This window comes from Pleurodeles waltl, chromosome 1_1 (genome assembly GCF_031143425.1).
Source record: "Pleurodeles waltl isolate 20211129_DDA chromosome 1_1, aPleWal1.hap1.20221129, whole genome shotgun sequence".
Lineage (NCBI taxonomy): Eukaryota > Metazoa > Chordata > Amphibia > Caudata > Salamandridae > Pleurodeles > Pleurodeles waltl.
The window spans coordinates 863,074,481-863,099,692 of NC_090436.1; the positions used below are offsets into that span (position 1 = coordinate 863,074,481).

At 43.0% G+C, this 25,212-nt stretch overlaps 1 protein-coding gene across 14 annotated transcripts in view; it reads right to left on the reverse strand.

Annotated features, from left to right (window-relative positions):
* The window catches only part of NTRK2 (neurotrophic receptor tyrosine kinase 2), a 445,567-nt gene that overhangs the window by 96,428 nt on the left and 323,927 nt on the right, over positions 1-25,212 (reverse strand). For all 14 annotated transcript variants that reach the window (XM_069229668.1, XM_069229708.1, XM_069229703.1 and 11 more), the window contains one exon: positions 22,916-23,088. In XM_069229668.1, coding sequence (XP_069085769.1) covers positions 22,916-23,088 — 173 coding nt within the window. The remainder of the gene's footprint in view (positions 1-22,915; positions 23,089-25,212) is intronic.

Sequence of the window (25,212 nt, forward strand, 5' to 3'; positions counted from 1 at the left end):
TTCTTTTCCTGATTTATGTCTTGAAAACTGTAAAATGTTTAACTATGAAAATAACTCCATGCATTGCTGTTAAAATATGAAGAGTACATCTATGAATAAGTACAAATATAAATACAGTGGGTGGTGGAAATGTTAAAGTTAATGATTCCCAGACGAGCGCAATTTATGACTTTAGACTGGTACTATAATGTTACATTTACAGCAATGTTCTAAATAGATTGAATTGCTCCTTGTTTGGGATTGTGAAAAGTTCTATAAATGCCTAAGGCAGACATTTCGTGTATGTACACACGCAGTAAATGTGATATATACAGAAACATCAAACTTCAAAAGGTAACATGCTTTCACCAAACGTCATTTGCTGGTGCTGCCAAATACTACATACTATTTTATGGTACTCATAACTGAAATGAATTTGAGATATTGCCACCCTGCTTCCTCATCTTTACTTACTTTAATAGCCTGAGGAACAAAGGAGCATATTTACAAGATGATGCGCTACTTTTCTTGCGCCCCCCCCCACCGGCACCTAACAACACCATGGTTGTGCCGTATTTACAATATGGTGCATCATGGCGGTTGTTAATACAATAGTGTCCAATTTTTGGACGCTATTGTGGCGCTTTGCTACACTAGCGTCGAAAATGTTGACGCTAGTGCAGCAAAGCACAAGGAGGCCCACTGAACATAATGGGCGCGTCATTTAAGGCCTGCTTGGAGCAGGGTTTAAAATGACGCACAAAATGGAGCAGTGAAATCTTGTCAATTTAACTGCACCATTTTTTTGGGCTTCACAGAGCCGGAAAGCCCCCCTTTGCATACATTATTCCTGGAGCAGGCATAATGTGGCACAAGGGGTTACAAAGTGGTGCAAGCATTGCACCACTTTGTAAATATGGCGCGTTGGAAATGCCTAGCTAACGCCACATTAGCATCAAGAAAATGATGCTAATGTGGCACAAGGACTTGTAAATGTGTCCAAAAGTATTTTATAAAAAGGATTAGTGAAACAAGTTCACGGGGGTCGAAGGAAACCTCCTATAAATGCATTGAACTCCGCAGGTCAAGACTAAACTTTTAGCATGAACAACGCTTCGTTTAAGATGGGAGCACACAATGATGGCAACTGTGCCACGGCCCAGGAGCCACATACTGTCCCCTTTGTCCCGCAAATCATTGTCAACCTCTGTTAATAGGGGCGGGCCTGAATATACACACTGGGGCACATACTGTTTCGTATGCTCAGGTAATAGAGATTGCTCTAGTAATACAGTCCAAAATCACTGCACATTTGAGCACCTGCATTCACGTAATCTCTGGGGGTGTTCTGCAGAATCAGTGTATTTGTCAGCGTGTCTAGTTGTTTTGTAAAGAGACTTCTAATTTTGCCCCGATGTAAGTAATGAATCCTCTGGTTCTGTGCAATCTTTAACATCAAGCTTTTGACATAATAAAAATATCAAGTGTTACCCCTCAACAGTTCTCATTTCATACTTACAACACCAGCAAATCTGGTTTTATTGAATAGGAACCTCATCACTGTAATGGGGCCATGTGGCACCCCTGTGGCAAAGCAAGGCTAAGTTACTGAAAAACAAATACTTCTACAAAGGGCTCTATCTCCTGGAATGTCAGTGCTTTGGAGAGAAGGTCGAGACCGTCCAATATTTCTGTCAACTCTACAGCCTGGCACATTAGTTGTAAAACCTTCGGTCCAGAAAAGGATCTCTCCAAGGTTGCATATCTGAAGAGACAGATTCCACCAAAGAACTTTTCAAGATTTCAAGCAAACCCTCCTTCTGCAATTGTGGTGGTGACCCCACCCCTAAACCTCTGCGACAACCTTAGGTTTCACTTATGCACCAATGAATATGGTATTTTAGAACCAACACTGCTACCAGCAATCTGCAGCCTGTCTGGAGCCGTTTATTACCTATGGTGCATTCTACGAATAAGGGATACTTCTTCTGACTTTACCAACGTATTAATAAACAATCATTAACATTGTAACATATACATTTAAAATAGGCAGGCCAAGCTCAATGCGCAAGACCTCCACTGGAACAGAAGGTGGCACACCTACTAACTAACCTTTTTACTTTCCATTTTTCAGCATTATGCTGTGGTTCCAGAGTAAATGCACTTAGACAATAAAATCGCATACATTTTGTGATCATAAATCTTAATGAATGGTTGCAAAGTGTAGCTTGCAAACTGCTGGTTAACTGTACAAAGGAACTGAGTGGTCTCAATGGCTTTTTGTGTTATTGTTGCATAATGGTCTAACCAATTGAGAGTCTTATCACAAGTAACTCCCAAGTATATCTAATTATTAGTAATCACGATCTTTTCATTAGCTAATATCCCCCCAAAAGCACTGTTTACCTTATCAAATTATGTAATCTTGGTCTTGCTCACATAATCAAATTGTTAGCAAAACAGTATTCTGCTGAAGCATTAAGTTGACGTGTATTCCAACTGGAATGCAGTCAAATAAAGCCAAATCGTCATCATATAGTAAAACAGTGACAGCTCAGCCACCAACTACACCTCTAAAGGAAAACGCTAAGTCATCAAAAAATAAAATGAACAGTAATGGAACTCAGACACAGCCTTGCTGAAGGCCATTTTAGGTCTCAGTCATTCCAGTCATTCTCTCTATCGTGGACAGCTATTTCCGTGACTAGGTTTCATCAAGGAGACTCATTAAAATAGCTAAAAAGCCAGGGGGTATCCATAGTCCATCCAAATTTTTCCATAATATTCCAAGGTTGACGCAGTCAAAAGCTGACCAAGAATAGATAAAGCAGGCAACAGGGATTCCACCAGCGTTATATTTGCATCTAACACAATTTAATGCAAAAAATCTGATGAGTCATACCTAGTTGGAGTCTAAACCCTGCCAGTTTAAATTCTAAGTTTGAACCCATTCTTCCAATACTTCCAAGATTATTCTAGAAAATATTTTAGATAAACATTCCAACAGAGAAATAAGCTCACAGGTTCATGGATCAACCAGGCTACCCTTATTTGCCTAAGTAAAGTAGCTAAATTGGTATGTTTATTTCAATTTTTCAAAATCATAATCATTTTATACATTATAATATTTTAAATTTTCAAAGTTTCAATACTGTTCAAAAGAGTAAAAATAGAGGCGTCAGAAGTTTCTAAGCTTATAAAAACGTATAAGTGACATAAAACCAATAAAAAGTCTGAGATTAATGGGAGGTCTTATGGCGCGGAGTCCTTCTGGTGCTTTTGGACATATATCATCATATCATGTGTTATCGCTCAAAAAGAAAGTGCAAAGATTGTGGTGAAAAGGTGAAAGTGAAAGTGCAGGCCGTGCAATAAGTTGCAGATTTAGGGTTTATGATATGTTTGTGCTGCTTAAACCCTCAGCTGGCAGCAGTTTATTTGTCTTTAGCATGAACTTTATAAAAGATGCAGTCGCTTGGGGGGAGTCTCCTTTTAATGCAGAACGGAAGAGGATGGCGGCAGGAATGTATGCCATGTTGATAAAAGATGTTCCTAGTCGCAGCTGGCGACTCGGCAAGGTGACAGGGTGGGGGCGGGGGCCGAGGCAAAACAAATATATATATATATATATTTAAAATCTACTTAGCACATCGCTGCGCTGCTCCCGCATTTCCGCTGTCGCACTCCAGGCACATGCTCCTATCCTGTCCTGCTGCTGGTGGGAGGGGTGGGGGGGGAGGGCGACGGTCCTCTGCCCTAACGGAGGAGCCATCCGTGGATGTCCCACAATATGGTTGTAGGAAGTTGGCTCTGTATGTGCTATTTCAAAGTAAGGAATAGCATGCACAGAGTCCAAGGGTTCCCCTTAGAGGTAAAATAGTGGTAAAAAGAGATAATACTAATGCTCTATTTTGTGGTAGTGTGGTCGAGCAGTAGGCTTATCCAAGGAGTAGTGTTAAGCATTTGTTGTACATACACATAGACAATAAATGAGGTACACACACTCAGAGACAAATCCAGCCAATAGGTTTTGTATAGAAAAATATCTTTTCTTAGTTTATTTTAAGAACCACAGGTTCAAATTTAACATGTAATATCTTGTTTGAAAGGTATTGCAGGTAAGTACATTAGGAACTTTGAATCATTTCAATTGCATGTATACTTTTCAAGTTATTCACAAATAGCTATTTTAAAAGTGGACACAGTGCAATTTTCACAGTTCCTGGGGGAGGTAAGTTTTTGTTAGTTTTACCAGGTAAGTAAGACCCTTACAGGGTTCAGTCCTTGGTCCAAGGTAGCCCACTGTTGGGGGTTCAGAGCAACCCCAAAGTTACCACACCAGCAGCTCAGGGCCGGTCAGGTGCAGAGTTCAAAGTGGTGCCCAAAACGCATAGGCTCCAATGGAGAGAAGGGGGTGCCCCGGTTCCAGTCTGCCAGCAGGTATGTACCCGCGTCTTCGGGGGGCAGACCAGGGGGGTTTTGTAGGGCACCGGGGGGGACACAAGCCCACACAGAAATTTCACCCTCAGCGGCGCGGGGGCGGCCAGGTGCAGTGTTAGAACAAGCGTCGGGTTCGCAATGGAAGTCAATGAGAGATCAAGGGATCTCTTCAGCGCTGCAGGCAGGCAAGGGGGGGCTTCCTCGGGGAAACCTCCACTTGGGCAAGGGAGAGGGACTCCTGGGGGTCACTTCTGCAGTGAAAGTCCGGTCCTTCAGGTCCTGGGGGCTGCGGGTGCAGGGTCTTTTCCAGGCGTCGGGACTTAGGTTTCAGAGAGTCGCGGTCAGGGGAAGCCTCGGGATTCCCTCTGCAGGCGGCGCTGTGGGAGCTCAGGGGGGACAGGTTTTGGTACTCACAGTCGTAGAGTAGTCCGGGGGTCCTCCCTGAGGTGTTGGTTCTCCACCAGCCGAGTCGGGGTCGCCGGGTGCAGGGTTGCAAGTCTCACGCTTCTTGCGGGGAGATTGCAGGGTTCTTTAAAGCTGCTCCTTTGGATAAAGTTGCAGTCTTTTTGGAGCAGGTCCGCTGTCCTCGGGAATTTCTTGTCGTCGTCGAAGCAGGGCAGTCCTCAGAGGATGCAGAGGTCGCTGGTCCCTTTGGAAGGCGTCGCTGGAGCAGAGTTCTTTGGAAGGCAGGAGACAGGCCGGTGAGTTTCTGGAGCCAAGGCAGTTGTTGTCTTCTGGTCTTCCTCTGCAGGGGTTTTCAGCTAGGCAGTCCTTCTTCTTGTTGTTGCAGGAATCTAAAATCTTAGGTTCAGGGAAGCCCTTAAATACTAAATTTAAGGGCGTGTTTAGGTCTGGGGGGTTAGTAGCCAATGGCTACTAGCCCTGAGGGTGAGTACACCCTCTTTGTGCCTCCTCCCAAGGGGAGGGGGTCACATCCCTAATCCTATTGGGGGAATCCTCCATCTGCAAGATGGAGGATTTCTAAAAGTTAGAGTCACCTCAGCTCAGGACACCTTAGGGGCTGTCCTGACTGGCCAGTGACTCCTCCTTGTTATTCTCATTATTTTCTCCGGCCTTGCCGCCAAAAGTGGGGGCCGGGCCGGAGGGGGCGGGCAACTCCACTAGCTGGAGTGTCCTGCGGTGCTGTGACAAAGGGGTGAGCCTTTGAGGCTCACCGCCAGATGTTACAGCTCCTGCCTGGGGGAGGTGTTAGCATCTCCACCCAGTGCAGGCTTTGTTACTGGCCTCAGAGTGACAAAGGCACTCTCCCCATGAGGCCAGCAACATGTCTCTAGTGTGGCAGGCTGCTGGAACCAGTCAGCCTACACAGGTAGTCGGTTAAGTTTCAGGGGGCACCTCTAAGGTGCCCTCTGTGGTGTACTTTACAATAAAATGCACACTGGCATCAGTGTGCATTTATTGTGCTGAGAAGTTTGATACCAAACTTCCCAGTTTTCAGTGTAGCCATTATGGTGCTGTGGAGTTCGTGTAAAACAGACTCCCAGACCATATACTCTTATGGCTACCCTGCACTTACAATGTCTAAGGTTTTGCTTAGACACTGTAGGGGCACAGTGCTCATGCACTGGTACCCTCACCCATGGTATAGTGCACCCTGCCTTAGGGCTGTAAGGCCTGCTAGAGGGGTGTCTTACCTATACTGCATAGGCAGTGAGAGGCTGGCATGGCACCCTGGGTGGAGTGCCATGTCGACTTACTCATTTTGTTCTCACTAGCACACACAAGCTGGTAAGCAGTGTGTCTGTGCTGGGTGAGGGGTCTCTAGGGTGGCATAATACATGCTGCAGCCCTTAGAGACCTTCCCTGGCATCAGGGCCCTTGGTACCAGAGGTACCAGTTACAAGGGACTTATCTGGGTGCCAGGGTGTGCCAATTGTGGAATCAAAAGTACAGGTTAGGGAAAGAACACTGGTGCTGGGGCCTGGTTAGCAGGCCTCAGCACACTTTCAATTCAAAACATAGCATCAGCAAAGGCAAAAAGTCAGGGGGTAACCATGCCAAGGAGGCATTTCCTTACAATGGTCTTATGTTCTGTGACTAGAACAGGGCATATCAGTAGGATAAGTGTGCCAATGGTTTCTTGTTTTGATGATAGAGTCTACACTTGCTTAATGGGAACCTCTGATGCTTTTTTGGGAGACAATCGATTGTAGAAAAAAAACACAAATCGTATATGGAGCAGCTTGATTTTGTAGAAGCGTTTAAGTAAAGCTGTTAAATATTTCTACAGAGAGGGATGTTTATAAGTGTTCATGGACATCCATGCATGACTTCTTTTACTGAAACTGTGTTTGTCTCTGCTCCATGAGATCCTCTTTGTTTATTCGGGGCTGTTTTAAAAGAATTATGAGGCAACGCCTGTTGACACATGTGTAGTGCACTTAGGTCATTCGGTGTTGTCTCAAAAGGCAGTTCCCAGCTATCAGAATTTGTCTGCAGGCCTACTTGTATTTCTTTTCATATCTGAGATATCAGCGATCCCTGGTCTGCCTTTCTCAGTAATGATGTACCTAAATAATGAGTCTTTTTGTGCTAGGACTTATTTAATTATACTAAATTCCAAATGGATCCGCGACATGGATGCGCTTTGTGGGAGGTGAAATAGGAGACTGAAAACCTTACTTTGTGCCACATTCAAGAAGCAACCTACTTTTCAGGGAAAGCTTCCATCCCCTGTTGGAATGAATGTAGCCTTTATAACTGTTAAAGTAGGGACAAACTTTGGCTGTGGAGGTTACTTTTGTAGGGACTGGAATGCTGCAGTCAGGGAAGTGATCCTTGGCTTTGTTGAGTTTACGTTCAGGTGATGGGACATTTGATCTTGTAGCCAGGCCGCAAGGTATTTGTAGTTTGTACATCTGAAGATAGGTTTCCTCCCATGGACCAACTGCCTTTCTTATTAATTGTTCTTCAAAAAGAACAAAAGTCAGTTTGGTTTCTATGCAGTAAGTGTGTAATTTATTTAATAGCCTCTGCAGGTCTATTCTAACCATGTTCGTAAGGGCTACATCTTCTGCGTTTTGCAGAGAAGACACCTGCTGTTGACCCAGGCTTAGCGGGCGAAATTTGGTTGCATCCAGATGTGTGGTAAACTCTGAAATAAAAAGGTTGAAAAGCATTGGGGCAAGGACACATCCTTGTTTTGACCCTTCTTAGTTAATACTGTTGATGACAGCCCTCGGTTCAATCCGAGTTTGACTTTAGCCCATGTTTTGGAGTATAATAATTTGATGGTCCGTAGAAAGTTAGATGGAATGTTCAAGCTTGCTAGCTTTCTCCAAATATGATTTCTGTTTAACTAGTTGAAAGCCTTTGTGAAGTTCATTCTTTTGTGTATTCTTTTAGCAGTGACACAATGAAACAGCAGGAATGTTCTCTGCTGTCTCAACATACATATAAACTGGACATAACACAAAGGGAGATATCATTAAAAGAAATTAGATATGCTATCTAGGCCTGCTGCTTTACTCTGAAGGATGTCTCTTATAATTTCCATCATGCTCTTTAAACTAATCTTTGACACAAATTCATCATAGTTAGAAATGGGGTCACTGAGTTCCCAACATCTTTAGAGTTTCTATAATGCTGTGTATTACATTCCCTCCATTGATTTTTTGTATTCTTGAAGACAATGTTTGCTTGTTCCTGGCAAGATCCCAATTCCATTAACTTCCACAAATGAACCCTAGCATTTATATTCACAACAGCTTCCATTAGCTGCCAGGCTCGCCGTGTTCCCTCTTTCTTCTATGCTTGCACTCGGATCTTGTAAGTGGTTGACTTAAACATATATACAATCAGAAGGAATTCACTTGGAGTCTTAACATAATTTCATAGTGTCTTTTTATAAGATTTTTGATAAAAATACACTCTTTGTCATACTGAAGTTTATCTTTGGTTTTGTCCACTTTATATCATCAGTGGGTGCACTGTTAAAAACAAATTCCATGATCTGATCACAGTAGGGCATCAATATCCATTTCAGCAGGAACCAATGTTCATTCTTTCTCAACAATGGACTAGTTTCAAAATACACCTCCATCATAAGGAATTCTTCTATTCCTATTCTCTTTTTTGACATTACTATTCAATATTAAATCCCCCTCAATTCACCTTAGAGATTCAGACTGCAGAGCTAGGGTGGCATTGATAGGAAATTATAAGTATGCAGTCATCCTCACGCATGAAAGTCCTTAACCACATTATAGCCAAATTTAGCATCCACCAGCATGTCATCTACACGGTGGCTGTGAAGACCTTTGGTACAAATTCACCTTGGAGGCAGATCAGGTGCATGCTTCCCATTTAGAATCACTAGGCCGATATTAGTAATGCTGCCAAATGTTTTTTCACCTCTTTTACAGCCAACTGGTGCAACTATGCCATCAATAAATTCGGTCGGATAAATATGCATTGGTCTAGGGTGCACCTCTATAAATCCTAGCATTTAAGTCATCACCAGTAAATATAGGTATAGCTTTACAATGTACACATACATTTGAAATAGTGAGTTTGAGTATTTCGAGAACCTTATGAATCAAACACTTTGGTCGAGATTAAAGATTAAAAATGACTAGACTTTTAAATGTAGCCTGACCATGCAAGTCAGAGTTTACTGTCATTATAGTATTAGTATAGAGCTTATTAATGTTACTACTGAGTTTATTGTTATCTTTTATTCAAATAGTGAGGCACCCTGTCGATCTACGTCTTCTGGAGCAGTCACAGATTAAATACCACAGTAAAACCTGGCAGAGATATTGGGGCAGTGACCAGTTTCTTGGAGCAAATAATTGATACTTGTCAACAGCTTCTAAATAGGGGTAACAAGTACGCCATCCAGCAAAATCAAAGATGTTCCAATTAACAATTTTAAAATCAAAGTGCCTTTCAATGCATCAAATTTGTCAGCGACTCCCAGCTAAATATGTAACTTGAGAGTTTTTATTGTAGATTGTTCATTTTAGGTGATTTTATCTTAACTTTCGTGACATGGGGGTATAACTGTATGTCCAATATCTAAGACTATGATCCCTTTGGAGAGTAACATCCCAGTCATCAAACTGAATTTAATTTTTTGAGAAACTAACGTTTGTGATAATTAATATTGTGTGTATTGGTTACCCATTAGTGGTAAAAACCTAAAACAAAAAACCCTGCCATTTTCATTTTTAGGCTCAGCAGCTACAGTTATTTGACTAAGAAGAGGGGGAAATAGCTTCAATCTGGTACTTTTGTTCCATTCAAAACAGAAGGAAAACCTATTGTCTCTACTGTAAATAACCTTTTGGCGATGGATAAATGCAAAGACTGAAAATACTGCTAGTTATTGTTTTTTTCAATATTCTAGCTTTAGCTGCATTCCATCAAAACTATGATGAGGAGATCTCATTTGGATCAATAAAACCCTCATTTTCACCATAAAAATTGGTGTCAGACTGACCCCTGTGTCTTGTGTTAACCCCACTGGTTGAAACAGAACATATTTTATAGTCTGTGATCCACAATTGCACGAAACATTAGAGCCACCAATAACAGGCAGCTGTGTCAGCTCTGCAGACCCACCTTAAACCTGTGCTCTGCACCATGCCACCCTCTGGACTCATGGATGCCACTGAAAGGTTTGGTTGCTGCTTCAAGTTTAGTCTCAGCTTGGCCAGCTTCAAGGCATGGACAATATGTTGGCTATGCAAGAGGCTAACTTCACGCCTGTGCTCAAGCTTATTCTAGTTAAGGAACTTATTTTTGAAGTTTATGAGCAACTTTTATTTCTTTCTTCAATTCGGCTTCAATTTCTGACTTTTTTATTAAAGCACCCATTGGCTGTGCATCACTTATGAAACATATTCCATGTGTGTGAATTTAACTTTCGTATGATTATCAATCGCTGAATTATCGGAATTAATTGGCTTCTCCCTAGTTGAACAAAGGAATGTAAAATGATCTGTCTGTGTCTTCAATGTAGATATTATTGTCTGCAAAATGGCTGAGAGCATGAGCTTCATTAAAAGGAAACAGCTCTAAATATTTACTTCCTGTACTCTTCCTCTGTGATTCATTTAATAAATGCTTCTCAGTGTGTTCGGACCTAGAATTAGAAAACAGACAGTCACTAAAGGATATACTATATTTCGAATGGCGGGGCTCAGTGCAGTATATGAATCAACATACTTTCAGTGCTTGTGCCAGTGTCTGTTGTTACAGCAGGTTTTTAAATAATAAGGATTATTTAATGATATGAATGATTTTACAGAAGTGCGTTTCCTTAGCTTGGCCTAACTAGGCCCAGGCTCTATTATGTATTTGAAAAAGTGACCATGTTTTAATTTCTCACTGAACCCACATGCAGCAAAATGTGCATTGAACGCATTATTGAATGTAATAATTTGTGTAACCCTGCTTGCTCTCTATGAATTAAAATGTTTTCCTTTGTAAGCTCATGGGGAAGCTTTCCTCTTAAATGTTGATGTGTCTTCCGTTCTTCCAGGCGGAGCTCAGTGGGCTTATTTATTTCATAAGTCTGTTAATGTATTATATCAAACTAGATTTGTGCTGTACAATCTGATGACATTGGTGCACAATGGACTAATTATTATTCGTTTAAGAGATAGTGTTAGGATAGTGTTAGGTATTGATGCATTTTATTCTGTAATGTGATTTGCTGAGCCCATGCAACATTTTGTTGACCTCATGCTGGGTGTGTAATTTTTGTTGTGCATTTTCCTGTAAAAAAGGACTCATTTTGGAGGCAAACCGGAGTTTCTTGCTCTGACTTTTAGACTGCAGACCCACACTAGTCTGTCTCATGCTTAAGACTTAGAATAATTTTGATATTTTTTCTGAGCAGTCATTATGTCAGACCTGCTGCAATTTTAATGAGCCTTATGCTAATTCTCCATATATGATTTAATATGAATTTTTGCTGATTTTGAGAATAATTTCATTGTGCTTTTCGTATTGAACTTTAATTATTTAATAAACCTTCATGGTTTCCAAAGTATACCTTGTCTCAAGAAGGATTATCTAATTGATTGTGCTATTTGATTTGCTGTCAATCTACATAGGGGAACATTTAGTATTTGTTACGGAGGACAACAACTCCCCCGATCTGGCATAGGTGCTTTATCTTTGCATTATTTGAAAAGGGAGCACAAACAGTGCTGGCCAATGTCTATGCTGAATTTAGTTGTTTTTTTTAAACAGGAAATCGTAATTGCTTCATCAGACCCCTATCAGACCCCTGGATGTATTGCAGCAGTGCAATTCTCTTGAAAACGCTCTGCATCAGCGAGCAGATGCTCCTAGAGGAAGTGGGAAGTGTACACAGTGTTCAATGCACTAGATGAATCAACTTCTTTCCAGAACCTCCGCACAGGCAAAGTGCAATTGCAGGAAACAACAAGTCAACTCCAGTATAATGTAGAGCAGTTTGACTCTCTTGAATTGCAAACACTATCCCTTTTTCATAAGGCCTGAAACAACTGTGCTCTTTCTTACCTTTAAAATGTAATCACACTACATGTACCGGCTGACCAGACACCTAAGATGGACATCCCAAAATGAACATTAGGTGCATGCACGGGGCTCAATAGGGTGGAATGATCTCATTTCAGACCCCTCTGCCTCGAAATAGATTTTCCAAGATCTGGGGAAGCCCTGAATTCACACCTTTTAGGACAGGCCTTTGGACTGTTTGAAAGGTGACTGCCTGTAACACTGGGCTGTCTGCTTGCATGGTATCTGTGGGGAAGAGTTTCCTAACACCTAACTTCCTGTGACATTATTCCCTAACTTTTAAAGTGCTTTGAAGCAGTCCAGGGTCTGTATTGTTGATATGAAAACACTGCTAATGAAACTGAATAACATAAAAGTGAGGGATCAGCTTCCTCAGTGTTCCTCAGTGATCTTTATTTTTCTTGACTTGTCAATATTAAGACTCAACCTCTAATTTCATGCCAAGTCATGAGGATAGTTTTTACAAACATCACATGCTTCTTGAGCATGTAGCACTGCCAGATGAAACACTGCATGATCTCTATCAGTAATTCTCTCTGTCTCTGTCTCCATCGCTGTCTTTTCTCTTTGGTTTTATGAGATCTCACACTCTATCACAACATCCACCACCATCTATACATACACACACACAGAGACATGGGCCATATTTACAAGGCCCATGGCGCATGGTGGTGCAGCAGGTACCTTGCTGCGTCACCCTACACCACTGGGAAAGAGCAGAAAATCACCTTATCTACAAGATACGATGCATTTCTATCCTCTACTCCTGTGCTGGTGCACAAATTGCTGCCATGCGTCAATGCACGCACCCTTGCACCGTACTTGCATTGTAGGGATGATTGTTTTTGTGCAGGAAGGGAAATCTTAATGTACAAAAACAATCAATGGAGGTGATTTCCTCCTTCGATGTGTGCTGTAGAATGCAGCATACACAGAAAGAGGGAAAAACTGGGAGAAATAAAGACATTTCTCTACGTTGCATCACTTTCCGCCACCCCTGGGGAGGTGTAGGCTTTTGACACATTCCCAGGTTTGCGAAACCTTGAAAATCTGGGAACACCCACACAACACCCATGGAAACACCTCCCTGTCGCAAAGTAAGGCAATGCAGCGACTTGTGCTGTGTTGCCTTACTCCATATCTACAAGTCATGTGGCTTTGTGTGGCATTGTAAATATAGGTGTCTAGCCTGTGCCGCCAGTGCGTCACAAAAAGTGACTGACCGACGGTGCAGGCCGCTTGTAAATATGGGCCTCGGTCTTCCACTTCATTTATATTTTTTTTTATCAACTCTCTGCCTACCTGTTCCCCCTAACCCCCAAAATCCATCTATCCATCATACTTCTCTCTAAAACACTGGATTAATGTGTCTCACGACAGAAATCAATTCTACTAGCACGGAGGGACAATTTATACACTGTGACTCAAAAACACCTTAGACATAACGGACACTGTCCAGGAACATTCATCCAAATTCCCTGTTATCAAAGTGCTAGCCATAGACATGACGTTTTCCTCTCCGCAGTCGCGTAACAAAGGCTCCCACATCCCCCTCGAAGCAGAGGGCCCCCCAGAACTCAGCCCCCTCCCATCCCTTCAGGACAGAAAACTGTGTACGGTCGGCAAGCCCCTGGCTGGGTCCGGGGGAAGGGGGCCTCCTCCAGGTACTTCGTAAGGGGAGGTTTGGGGCAAGTTTTGTTACACCACTGGTTGCTTGCTCTGCTAAACGGAGCACAACGTTATTCCGTTTTCCAAAATTAAAGAATGACTTCATAGAAGTGTTAGTCAGAAAAACGGTAACACGTTCAGGCAGAAACGGCGATGCCCTTGTTTATAATAATTCTTGCACATGGCGAAGTACGTGGGCCTAATCAAGGGCCAATGGAATTAGAATACTGGGCATTCGCTGTGCACGTTTTTCTTAAAGACATCCCCAGATGTAGCTGAGAGGCTCCTTTAATTGAGAACACTGGCAGCGCTCAAACAACATCCTTGAAGAGATTATTCCCAGCTAATTAAACGTGATTTCATTGTATTTTAATGCTGAGCGCAGATTTCATTTCTGCCAATTCTGCCTACCAATTGAAAGAATAATATCCTCTGGCAAGGCAGCTGCAGCGAGGCGCGGGCGCCGCCGCTTCCCTCCACGCAGAGGCTGTGCGCGGAGGCCGCTCCGACCTTCAACCTGCTCCCAGCCTCTGAAACCCGAATCTGTGCGGCAGGAAGCCCGGCTCGGAATGCGCGAGGATTAATTACGCGCAGGTTTACTATCCCCACGGCGGCCGCCGGGGGCGCTGCAGGGTAAGGAAAGGTTGCGCTCTGCAGATGTTTCACCACAGCCTCCTGTCGGCTCCTCCAGCGCAAGATGCGGCAAACGGGCGAGACACGAAAACACAACTCCGACTGTCGCACGCCTTGTGGCGCGAACTCAAGCACCGGAATGTCACCATAAGAACAGAATTGTCAGGCAATCTAACGATTGTATAAGGGCTAACTCAGCGAGATAAAACACTCTTATGCGTCGCTAGCTGCACGAATGCTTAGAGCTCTGAAAGATTGCTGAGGGGTCATCGAGTGAATATGTTTAGTTTGTCTTACTTCGCAATGCTTTTCAATGTAACACGCTGCACTGTGTGGAGGGTCTCGGAAGAGGAGCTGTTCAGTTCATACTCGATTTACCATGTTTTATTATGCCACCAGAAAATGAGCAGAGCTGCTGCTAGCAACAGGAAGCCCAGGGCCCGCGTTTACTGGTTACCCTGAATGCGCCAGTTCACAGTCGCCGACAGGAGACGGAGCCTGTGGCATATCAGCCCGGGATGCTCTGCGGGGACGGAGCCCGGGCGCCTCCTCGGACACTCGCTGCATTACTGCGCGCTTCCACGGCTCTGCCCTCTGCGCGCCCTCAGACAGAAGCTGCCTCGCCCGCCTCAGCGCTGGCATACAAACCAGGGGCTTCTGGCTTGTGGGAGACACCTGACGGCCCGCTAACGTGGGCACCGTCTCTGATGGCAAACAGCCACTTGGGGCTATGAAAGTCCATCTTCCGGATGGCTTCTGGAATTTCTATTTGAGGACCAGGATGCGCAGCTTTAAAATGGCTAGATATTGTGGGGCATATTTATACTCCGTTTGCGCCGAAATTGCGTCGTTTTTTTTGACGCAATTTCGACGCAAAACTAACTCCATATTTATACTTTGGCGTTAGACGCGTCTAGCGCCAAAGTCCATGGAGTTAGCGTCATTTTTTAGCGTGGACACCTACTTTGCGTTAATTATATGCAAGGTAGGCGTTCCCGTCTAAAAAATCGACTCTGAGGCATGTGCGTGGGATTTATACTCCCGGGCAAAAATCACGCCCGGGAGTGGGCGGGTAAAAAAAAATGACGTACGCCCGCTTTTGCGCCGTTTTTTAGCGCCTGCAATAGGCAGGCGTTAAGGGACCTGTGGGCTCTGAAGGAGCCCAGAGGTGCCCTCCCATGCCCCCAGGGACACCCCCTGTCACCCATGCCCACCCCAGGAGGACACTCAAGGCTGGAGGGACCCATCCCAGGGACATTAAGGTAAGTTCAGGTAAGTGTTTTAAAAAAAAAAAAATTGTGGCATAGGGGGGCCTGATTTGTGCCCCCCTACATGCCACTATGCCCAATGACCATGCCCAGGGGACAGAAGTCACCATATCCCCCTACGCCGGCGCTGCCTGGTGTACGTTGTTTTTTTTAACGCACACCAGATGGCGCCGGCGGTTAACGCCGGCTAACGTCATTCAATAAATACGGCGCCCGCATGGCGGTTCAGAATGGCGTTAGCCGGCGCTAATTTTTTTGACGCAAAACTGCGTTGGCGCAGTTTTGCGTCAAAAAGTATAAATATGGGCCTGTGTGCGGGGCACCTCAGAACCCACGCAAGAGCTCGGATTCGACTGGGGGACAGTGCTTTAAAATAATGGTCCTGCTAACGTCATAATGATTCAGGGCAAGGGTGGCCGGATTTTGAAAACCAAAAACCGGGACAATTCGAAAAAACGGAAAAGGGACTATAATTTTACTTCGGCCGAAACGTACATAATGACAGCGCTCATTATTAACACAGAAACACAAGAAAAAAAATTTAATAGATGCAATTTTAGCCCACTATATTACGCCTTAATTGGACCACTTACTGATAAGAGCTGGTTGCCAAAAGTGCCTCCAACATTTTTCAACCAGTCCATCAGGAAGGGAGCCAAATGTGATGAAATCTGCATGGACAGGTGGTAAAAAAACAGGCACTGTCCTGTCAAATCCGAAATGCTTGGTCACCCTAATCACGGAGCCTTCAGAAAGATTTAGGCAAGAGATCCCTGGTGCCTGGGACCACTGTTGCTAACAGCAAAATATACCTTGGAGATATTTCGATTCGAATTGGTTCACCATTGGCTTATTCATGCAGGGGTGATATGCTAGCAACATCTCCCGCTCAACAGAAGTAGGATATTGGACTGTCTACTAAGAAATGAAACACTTTTGGGAACAAGCTAACTGTCGTCAATCAGCTATTCAATGAGTCATTGACTCGTGAGCTGTACTGCAAGACTTAGTACCCCTAAATGCCAGATCGGAGGCCCACCTTGCATTTTAGCCATACTCTACCTGCCTTCAAACCATAGCACAAATCGTGCTTTCCCTCACCAACTGACAAGCAGTCTCCCTTTCAGTAATTTTTAAACCCCAAAACATGGTTGTAGATCTTGGGCGATAAGACGTCCTGGATTTGCCTGGACAATCCTGGTTGTTCAGAGACTGTTCCAGTGTCCTGTCACTTTTAACTTAAATTAACACGTTCTGCTATCTGAAAAAGGTCAGATAAGATGCACATTAATTGCATGCCCCTATTTTCACCCGCCCTTCCTCACACCACAGACAGAAAATACATTCTTTAAAGAGTCATCTTCTGTGCTCCCTCACCTTTATGCACATCACAGCGGGTTTTAAACAAGAGTAAGTCAGTGGCACGTTAGCCCATCAACCGAGCCAAGGCATACCATGGGTCGCATAGTTTTCAGAGGTTTGCACAAAACACGGAAAATGGGTTACTAATGTTTCATTTTTTTTATTCTTTTCCCTTCTGGCACTTATAGTCATGTTGTACCACTATAACATAAGATCACAAGGTCCAAAACGCTAAGCAAAGTGAACGATGTGTGATATTAGACAGCTTGAAATCTTTGCTCTTTCTTGGGCTGTCCTTCTTTATAAAATAGAAGTCCACATAATCAGAAATGCTGGTCTTCTGTATATGTAGTCTTTTTATACGTTTGTCGGATGTTGCAGTGTAGACTTTCATCTATGTAGGTGAGTGCAGTATTGTAGGCCTTCAATGCAAATAGCAGTGTCAACAGTTAGTCCTACTTCTCTGTCTGTGGCAATTCTGGTTTTTGGTTCTGCAAATAAGGTCACTGTAGCCAGATCATCCCTACTTCTACAAGATGTCCAGCACCTGTACACTTCACCACACCTGCATTTATTTACTAACTTAACGGATAGGCACAAGTGCAATAAAGTTCTTCAAAATTGGCCCAAGGTGTGATGTTTGACAACATATAAAAATAGTGAAATAAAAAAAATATTACATACATGAAATGTTCACAACATGGAGAAAAGTTCACAAACTAGTGGCGATTACAAGTAATAATTTAGGCATAATTCCAATATCCCAGAACCAAGATGCCTCAGTTAAACTGTAATTCCAGGGTAGTGCTGATAACGAGATAATGGGGAATAACAATCAGGAATTGGTGTTCCATCACTGATTACCTCATATCTTTTACCATTTCCATGTCTTTTTTGACCCTGACATTTTGTCTACTTTGTGCAAGCAACGTGCCTCGGTGAAAAACTGATGAGCCTCAGTGTTCCCATGAATCTTGCAACCATGAAGGGGCTGGTAACTCTTACTTCCAGACCCATCTAGATTACTGGTAATCTTGAAATGAGGCTCTCAAACCTGGGAGCCAATTCACGAAAAATGGGCAGAAAAGTATGTAAACTGAAAAGAAGACATAAAGATCACACGTCTTGCTTCCATAAAGCACTTTCAATGTAAATGAAATAAGTTAAGAGCATTATTTAAAACGTGAATTCCATTACATTTTAATTCGTTCCTTTGAAAACACTACACAAACCTCTTTGTAACCCGACTAAGACAAAAGCTCTGATATCAAAACTCACAATTTTGTGCCATAGATACATTTCACCAAAGCAATGCACAAAGGATTGTGCAGTTTCTAAGCCCTCCTATTCTTACAAGTAGAGTTAAAGGGATTTTTCCCACAGGCTTGCAGTGTGTGACGTAGGAAAGACAAAGTAGAGGGCAAGGCTGATGAGTCAATCACTTGAGCACACACTCACTTCAGTGGGGCATTGCTTCCATTTTGTAGGCACAGCCTATCATCACCCTCCTACAGAAAGCACTGCACTGTGAATTCCCCACAGGGAGTGAGAGCCGTGAGGAGTCTGCAATTGCCTACACTTCTGACGTCACCGAACAAAACCAGGCCCACAAAGTGACCACCACTCTACAGATATTGGAAAGTTGAAACCAGGGAACAAAATGCATGTTGAATGAATAGTGACTCTTTACAATATTCTGACTCAAAGACTATTGACTTTTTCAGATCATAGCATGGATCCCGCAGTGTTGTGTGTGATAGATGACATACTCCATATTTCGGATGAGAGCGATGTTCGTATTGTGATCCTCTTAGACCTTTCATCTCCATCAAATACAGTGTACCATAATCTGTTTATCCCTCATATGTAGAAGAGTAGGACGGACTGAGGGCACCTGCCTGGGTTATTTTTCAACCTTTCCGGAAAACAGAGAGCACTGAGTAAAACTGGATCCTTCGCCCTCAGCCAAATGCTCCAGGGCACCTCTGGGCTCTGCACCATTACCAGTCATATTCAGTCCTTATGTTAGGCCACTGATGAACATCTTTTAAGATCACCATTTTCCATTCCACTCCTACACTGATGATCCCCATATAATAATGTAAGTGAGTCCGGAGCATATGAGATCAGGTGCTATGCACTCCTGTCGCTGTGAAGAGAAATTGGTAATAATAATACTAAAGAAGTGAATTCCTTGGGTTGGCACCTAAGGCTCATTAGTGTTATATACGCCTTAGTAGGGACAGAGATCATCAGGGGTTAGGGCAGTGGTCTCCAAACATTTTAATGCCGCTCCCCCCAGTTGAAAAATAAAAATCATTGCTCCCCTCAGAATTTATCACATTTATTTTATAAAGATGGCAATGTTTGAATATGTCTAGACCTATTTAAACATTGCAGTTAAGTACTGTTACCTTTTTAAAAATGCATTAACATGCTTCTGATTACAATAAAGGCCTGTAATCTGTATAATGCTTCTTTTGGCCAGAGACTGGGGCCCCCCCTGGGATCACTTAAGGCCCCCCTAGGGGGACCCGCCCCCCAGTTTGAAGACCTCTGGATTAGGGAAAGGTTGATGTTTGTGCATTACATTACTATGCCCTATCTATTCCAGAGCCTCATGGGGCCAGCCTGCAGATGTGCTACTTGCTTTCTTATGGTAGCGTTCCTCACTAACATGATCCTGGAAGAAATGGGTAATATAATCTATTTTATCGTATTGGGGGAATGCTAGTGATATCAGTGTTGGGTGTGGATTAATCCTAGAAAAATGCCTGAGACATCGCATACAATAAATAGTACTTTGAAGAAGATTCTCAGTTCCAGCAAAGATAGTCTACAAAAGATATAGGAAGACATTGAAAAGATCATAGCAGGGAAGCTACATTTGTTAGGCATTTCAGAAAATCAACAGAGAAGCAGGGAGGCAATATATGCAGCAAACTGGGAAACTGAATTTTCACATCTTAAAGAGGCAGCAATCCAATGAGAGTTTCAATGATTTAGTTTAGATTTTCCTTTCAGAGGCCATACCGCCACAATTTCTCCAGACTTCCGTTCTCAATTGTCCTCTTCAGAAACCCACAATTAAGACATATATTTCAGTGAAGTGGCCGGGTCAAAGCTCAGGCTTCAGTGAAGATGGTAGGTTGTGTGTACAGAGATGACAAATGAAGGTGTACAGTGTTCTCAATGATTTTAGTCAGTAACAGGAGGAATGATATATAATGATAGGGTGAGAGGAGGCAAGATGCAAGAGCTGATTTCTTAAGAAGCAGTACTGAAGTTCCACTCCTGAACTATTGGGAGAAACTCACAAAGCAATAAACAGAGCTTGGATTTATATATCATCAAAGCACATAGATGTGGAGCAAAAAAGAGTATACTTAAACTCGCTTGAAGATATGCCGGGGCTTGCACCGCCTTAACAATACTTTTTTTTACACTGCGGTGGCGCAAGCAGTCCCCTACACTGCCCCACATTTACAAAGTGTTGCAGTGGGACCATTGCGCCAGTTTGTAAAGCCTTGCGCCGCATTATACCTGCACCAGGTATAATGTATTGAAGGTAGTCATTCCCGTTCCCCCATTAAAAGCCACACAGAACTGGCACAGTAAAATCTACAAGATTGCACTGCGCCATGCTGCGCCTTCACTGCATCAATTTTTTAATGCTTGCTCAGAGCAGGCATTAAAGTGATGCTGTTCTTTTTTTGTACACTGGATCCCCCTCACATTGCTGGAGTAGCTTCATCTTTTTTGACAATAGTCTAGCAATGCGTCCGTTTAGCGCCACAGATGCGTCAGAACTTCTGACGCATCTGTGGAAACGTGTGCCACGGAGCACTGTATCAGAAATACAGTGCTACCATGGTGTCGCTAGGGGAACCAGGGCTGGCACAAGAAAACTGCTGCATTGATTTTGATTCACCCCTTTCTTGCAAATAAGGCCTGTTGTGACCAAGTCAATATTCTGCATGTGATATTGTAAGTCAATAATGAAAACTCGAAGAAGTGGTAAAACGCTGATTTAACGATGAACCGACAGCCCAGTTGTAGGTTAGGGGAGATGGAGGAAGCAATGTACAGACCAGAGGTGTGTCATGAATCACTATGTGGAAAGCAGCATTGAAGGGGCGGTACAGGTGAATTTGTTAGGCAAAGTATGAGCATCAAGGTTTGTAGAAGAAAGTACAATATGTAGTTAGGTTATTTTAATAAAATTCCTGGGCAAAAAATAACATACTAAGGTATGTGCCTTGAAGGAGTGTGGGTAGCATTTCAAAAACATAAAGTCATCAGAGGCCAGAATGATGATTACAGGAGAGAAAGAAAGAGGTAAAGGGATTTGCATACTAAAGTCGGCCAAAACGAGTGAGAACGTGTAGGCCTGGCACAAGTTTGTCAACAACTTCAGTGAACAAGAAGGGCACCCAGCGTTCAACAGATAACAAGGAAAGTAGAAGGAAATTTGTCAAAAACCTTTAAGAGTAAGGCAAGGGAGCCTGAGGTTCAACAGATAACATACATAGAAAGGGAGTTTGAGACGATAATAACATGAAATCCAAAGGAGTTAAAGGAGAGCAGGGCTCGACATGAAGGTGGAACCCAGTATGAGCCAAAGAAACAGAATAACTCAGTCAAGGCCTCATTGTTGTGGGGTCTCGGAAAATGAGGTAAACATAGTTGAAAGAGGGTAGCTCAGATGAAGTAAATAGCACGAGAAAGACTATTTCCATAAATTTACACAGAAGAAGCAACAGCAGAGGTAAAAATGAGTCAAATGTGCAGATAATAGTCCAGAAAGTGGAAAGGGAGAATTTGTTTAAGGGTGGTAAAAGTATGTTCTGAAGCATTCAAAGCAGTTTTAAAAGAACAGCGATGGGCTATGTGCATCTAAATATTCACGGTGCTCATCAGCATGTGTGTAAAATCACAGAATTGCGGATTCGAGAACATCATGTCAATTATGCACAGTATGCGTATGTCGCAAACATAATGAGCCCTTGTATTATCACTCGGTGTTGAAACCTTGATAAGAAAGCCTCACAGGAAAGGACTTAGTTCATATACAGAAGGACTCCATGGAGCATATGCAGAGTTTACCACTGGCAATTTTGGGCTAAGCATGAGCGCAGTAAATGGCAGGTGGTGTCAGAAGAAATTTCCAAAAACATCCATCTCGCCAAAGTATCACAGATAAATCTTGATGCTCAAATTACTGGAGCGCTTAGTCAAATCTCCTAATACGTTTTAGAAGTGGCCCCACCAGGCAGCTACTACACACCACCCAGAGAGAGCATCCTGAAAGCATGGTCGAGTAGTAGAGGTCAATGGACTAAGCAGGAATGTGCCATAATGGGATAAGTAGAGTTTCAGGTGCTAATGGCTTTCCACCAGCGTGTCCACACAACTTTTTCTAGTGCAAATGCACAGTGCCTCCTCTTGTCGCCTCTACATAAGGAGCCTTCAAGGAGTGTTCCAGCACTCATCAGGGTGTTCACACCAAGAGCGTGGCAATGCCTGCCGGATTAGAGGGCAGAGTGGCTCCTTCTGAGGAGGAGTTGATGCTTGTTTCCTGATATACTTGACCAAGTGTCCTGCTGTGCAAGCACAGTGGCACCGCGTTACAAGAAGGGGTACAGGGAAAATCACAAAGAGGTAGAGAACAAAATAGCGTGTCCATCTGAGAATAAAAGCTAGTAGATGTCATGACAAAGCCATGATGTGAGAAACCAGTTTGTAGCGAATTACCCCTAAGGTCATTGTGGTATTGCTGCATATTACAGGTAGTGTTTATTAAATACATTACCACTAGTTTATAAAAAAAAAGAATGAATTGTTTGACTTACTGTGGCAGTTTCCCTGCTTCCCCTTTGTTGCAAGTATCAAATATTCTTTTTAGTTTGGGGGGAGGGCTTATGATGAGCGCTATGTCTTCAGTTTGGCATTTCACTTATTCTTCACAATGAGAATGACTGAGTGTGGTATGTAGTCATATAGGTGTAGTCTTCTGCTTTGTAACATACCTGAGAAATTTGTTGAGGTCTCCATGCTTCATATACTCAAAGACCATGATGAGAGGATCTCCCTCCACGCAGACCCCATAGAACTTCACAATATGGTCATGTTGAAGGTTAGTGAGGAGCTCGGCCTCTCTATGGAAATCCTTCCTTGCATTGTCACTGGCTTCTTTCAAGGTCTGCAAAGCAAAAAAAAGAAATCAAGGCATGAGCATGGCCAGGATCTAGAGAGACAGACATCAGAATGCAAAATAATAGATAAATATCGTAAGATAATGTGTCTCCAAAGAAATCTACAACATTCATCATGAGCAAGAACTCTAAAGTTAAACCAGATCTATGGAGCATGTGGATCCATGTGATGCGGTGTTAAAACAATTTTAGGGGCATATTTAAGAGTTTTGTGGCCCAGGGCAGTGCAGCAAGTCACCTTGCTGTGCTGCCTTACATCAGAGAATGTGGAATACTTTAAGGGCAGAGCTAGGAGGGAAACCCCCACTACCTAATCACTCTCAGTCCAGTGTGACTATATTGATTCCACGATTCCCAGCACACTTGGAAGAACATACAATCACAAATTACTGATGAAGCATATTGAGGACATGGGCACGTCCCACAGTCAGGGATATAAGAATATAAGAGAGTGTAACACTGATCACTAGTCAGAGTTCTACTGTTTGCTGCCTATATGTCATGACAATGCATCATTACTTAATGCATGGATTCAGACTCAGGCAGTCATATAACTCTTGTGAAGACCACAGCTTGGCCCCTATGTTCTTCTTTCTCTGTAAATTAGTTTGCTCCATTCTCCTCAGGCCTTCATGGCTTCTAAGTCTGTCCTGCAGCCTTCCCCTGCTTGACACCACTTCTCTTGCTTTACCTTAGTTTCATGCTCTGAATATGTCTTTCAGTATAGTTCAGTTCACTCCCAGCAGTGAGCCTTCTGCACGCACGTGACAGGTAGGTAAGATGAACTAGCAGATGTAGGCTATCATAGCCCCGAATCAAAGGAGTTCTCATGCATTGCTCACATAGCATTTCCTTTTCACTGCAAGGGGCCACATATCTACTCTCACAAAAACAACCATCATGGCAGCCAACGCACAATTACCATTTGGAGATGGTCACCAATGCACTTGGCAATATGGTCTAAGGCTGATGATATCACCTTGTCGCTTGTAATGTCAGCTTCAGAAAGAATGTATCTTGCAAATGCTTCTAAATCTGTAGTTATTTTGACACGTTTAATGCTTACCTCACTATGCCTGATACTTGGAACAATGTGCCTTATTCTACACCTTGCCTTCTCACATGAAATCCTGTCATCTCTTTCCTGGTCTTTGCCATATCCCGAATCCTATGCTTTCCTTTTTTCATCATTTATTTTTCATTGTATATACTTATCAAGTATGAATCAAGCTTCAGCATTTGTATAAAACTTCTTAGTTAAATGGGGGATGACCCAGAGTCGAACAGATATAGGCTGGCCTTGATGTGGGTAGGGTTAGTGGTTGTGAAAAGAGATGTAGCCCGACACTGGAAAGATAAAGACCTACCTTCACTGAGGAATGGAGTAGAGGCATGGATCAGTGTATGAGACTAGAGTGGCCAATATATGTGGTCAGAGGCTGTCCATAAAAAAATACATTAACACATGGAAGATGCGGGGCCAGAATTGACGAGGAGTTGTAGATCCAATTGGCTCCCCGAGGTGGGGCCTGGAAAGGAAATCTGTACAGACATGTCTGGACTGCTAGACACAGGGATGGAGGGAAACTCCTAATAAAAAGAGGCTTACAAGCACTTGCAATCACAATCAAAATATTATTTATGATGATAGATGGGAGGTGGGAGAGGATGGGGCCTTATCGAACATTTGGAGGTTCTTCTATTATTGTATGTTCTATACATTGCCTCACAACTATACCTCCATTATTGTTCACACCCAACTTTGACCGGAGGTTTATATGTAAGGTTACAAGTCTTGGTTAGCGTACCTTAACTAACTCTTGAAAAACTCCAGTGGCCAATTGTGTGGCATTCTGGTTAAAATCCCAGATTCAAAATGTCTTTACTTCTCAATTTTTCAGCTTTACCTCCTCATCACACAGTCTTCCTCCAACAGGCTGATGAGCACTGCGCCTGTGACCCACATGCAGGCCAGGATTTACAAAAAGTTCAAGCAACGCAGGGCAGCAAATAAGTTGCAACAACAGGAAAGAGCAAAACTACACCATATCTACGAGAAGTTGCGTAGTTTTGCTCTCTTCCTGAGCTGATGCACTTCTGGCAGCCAAGCA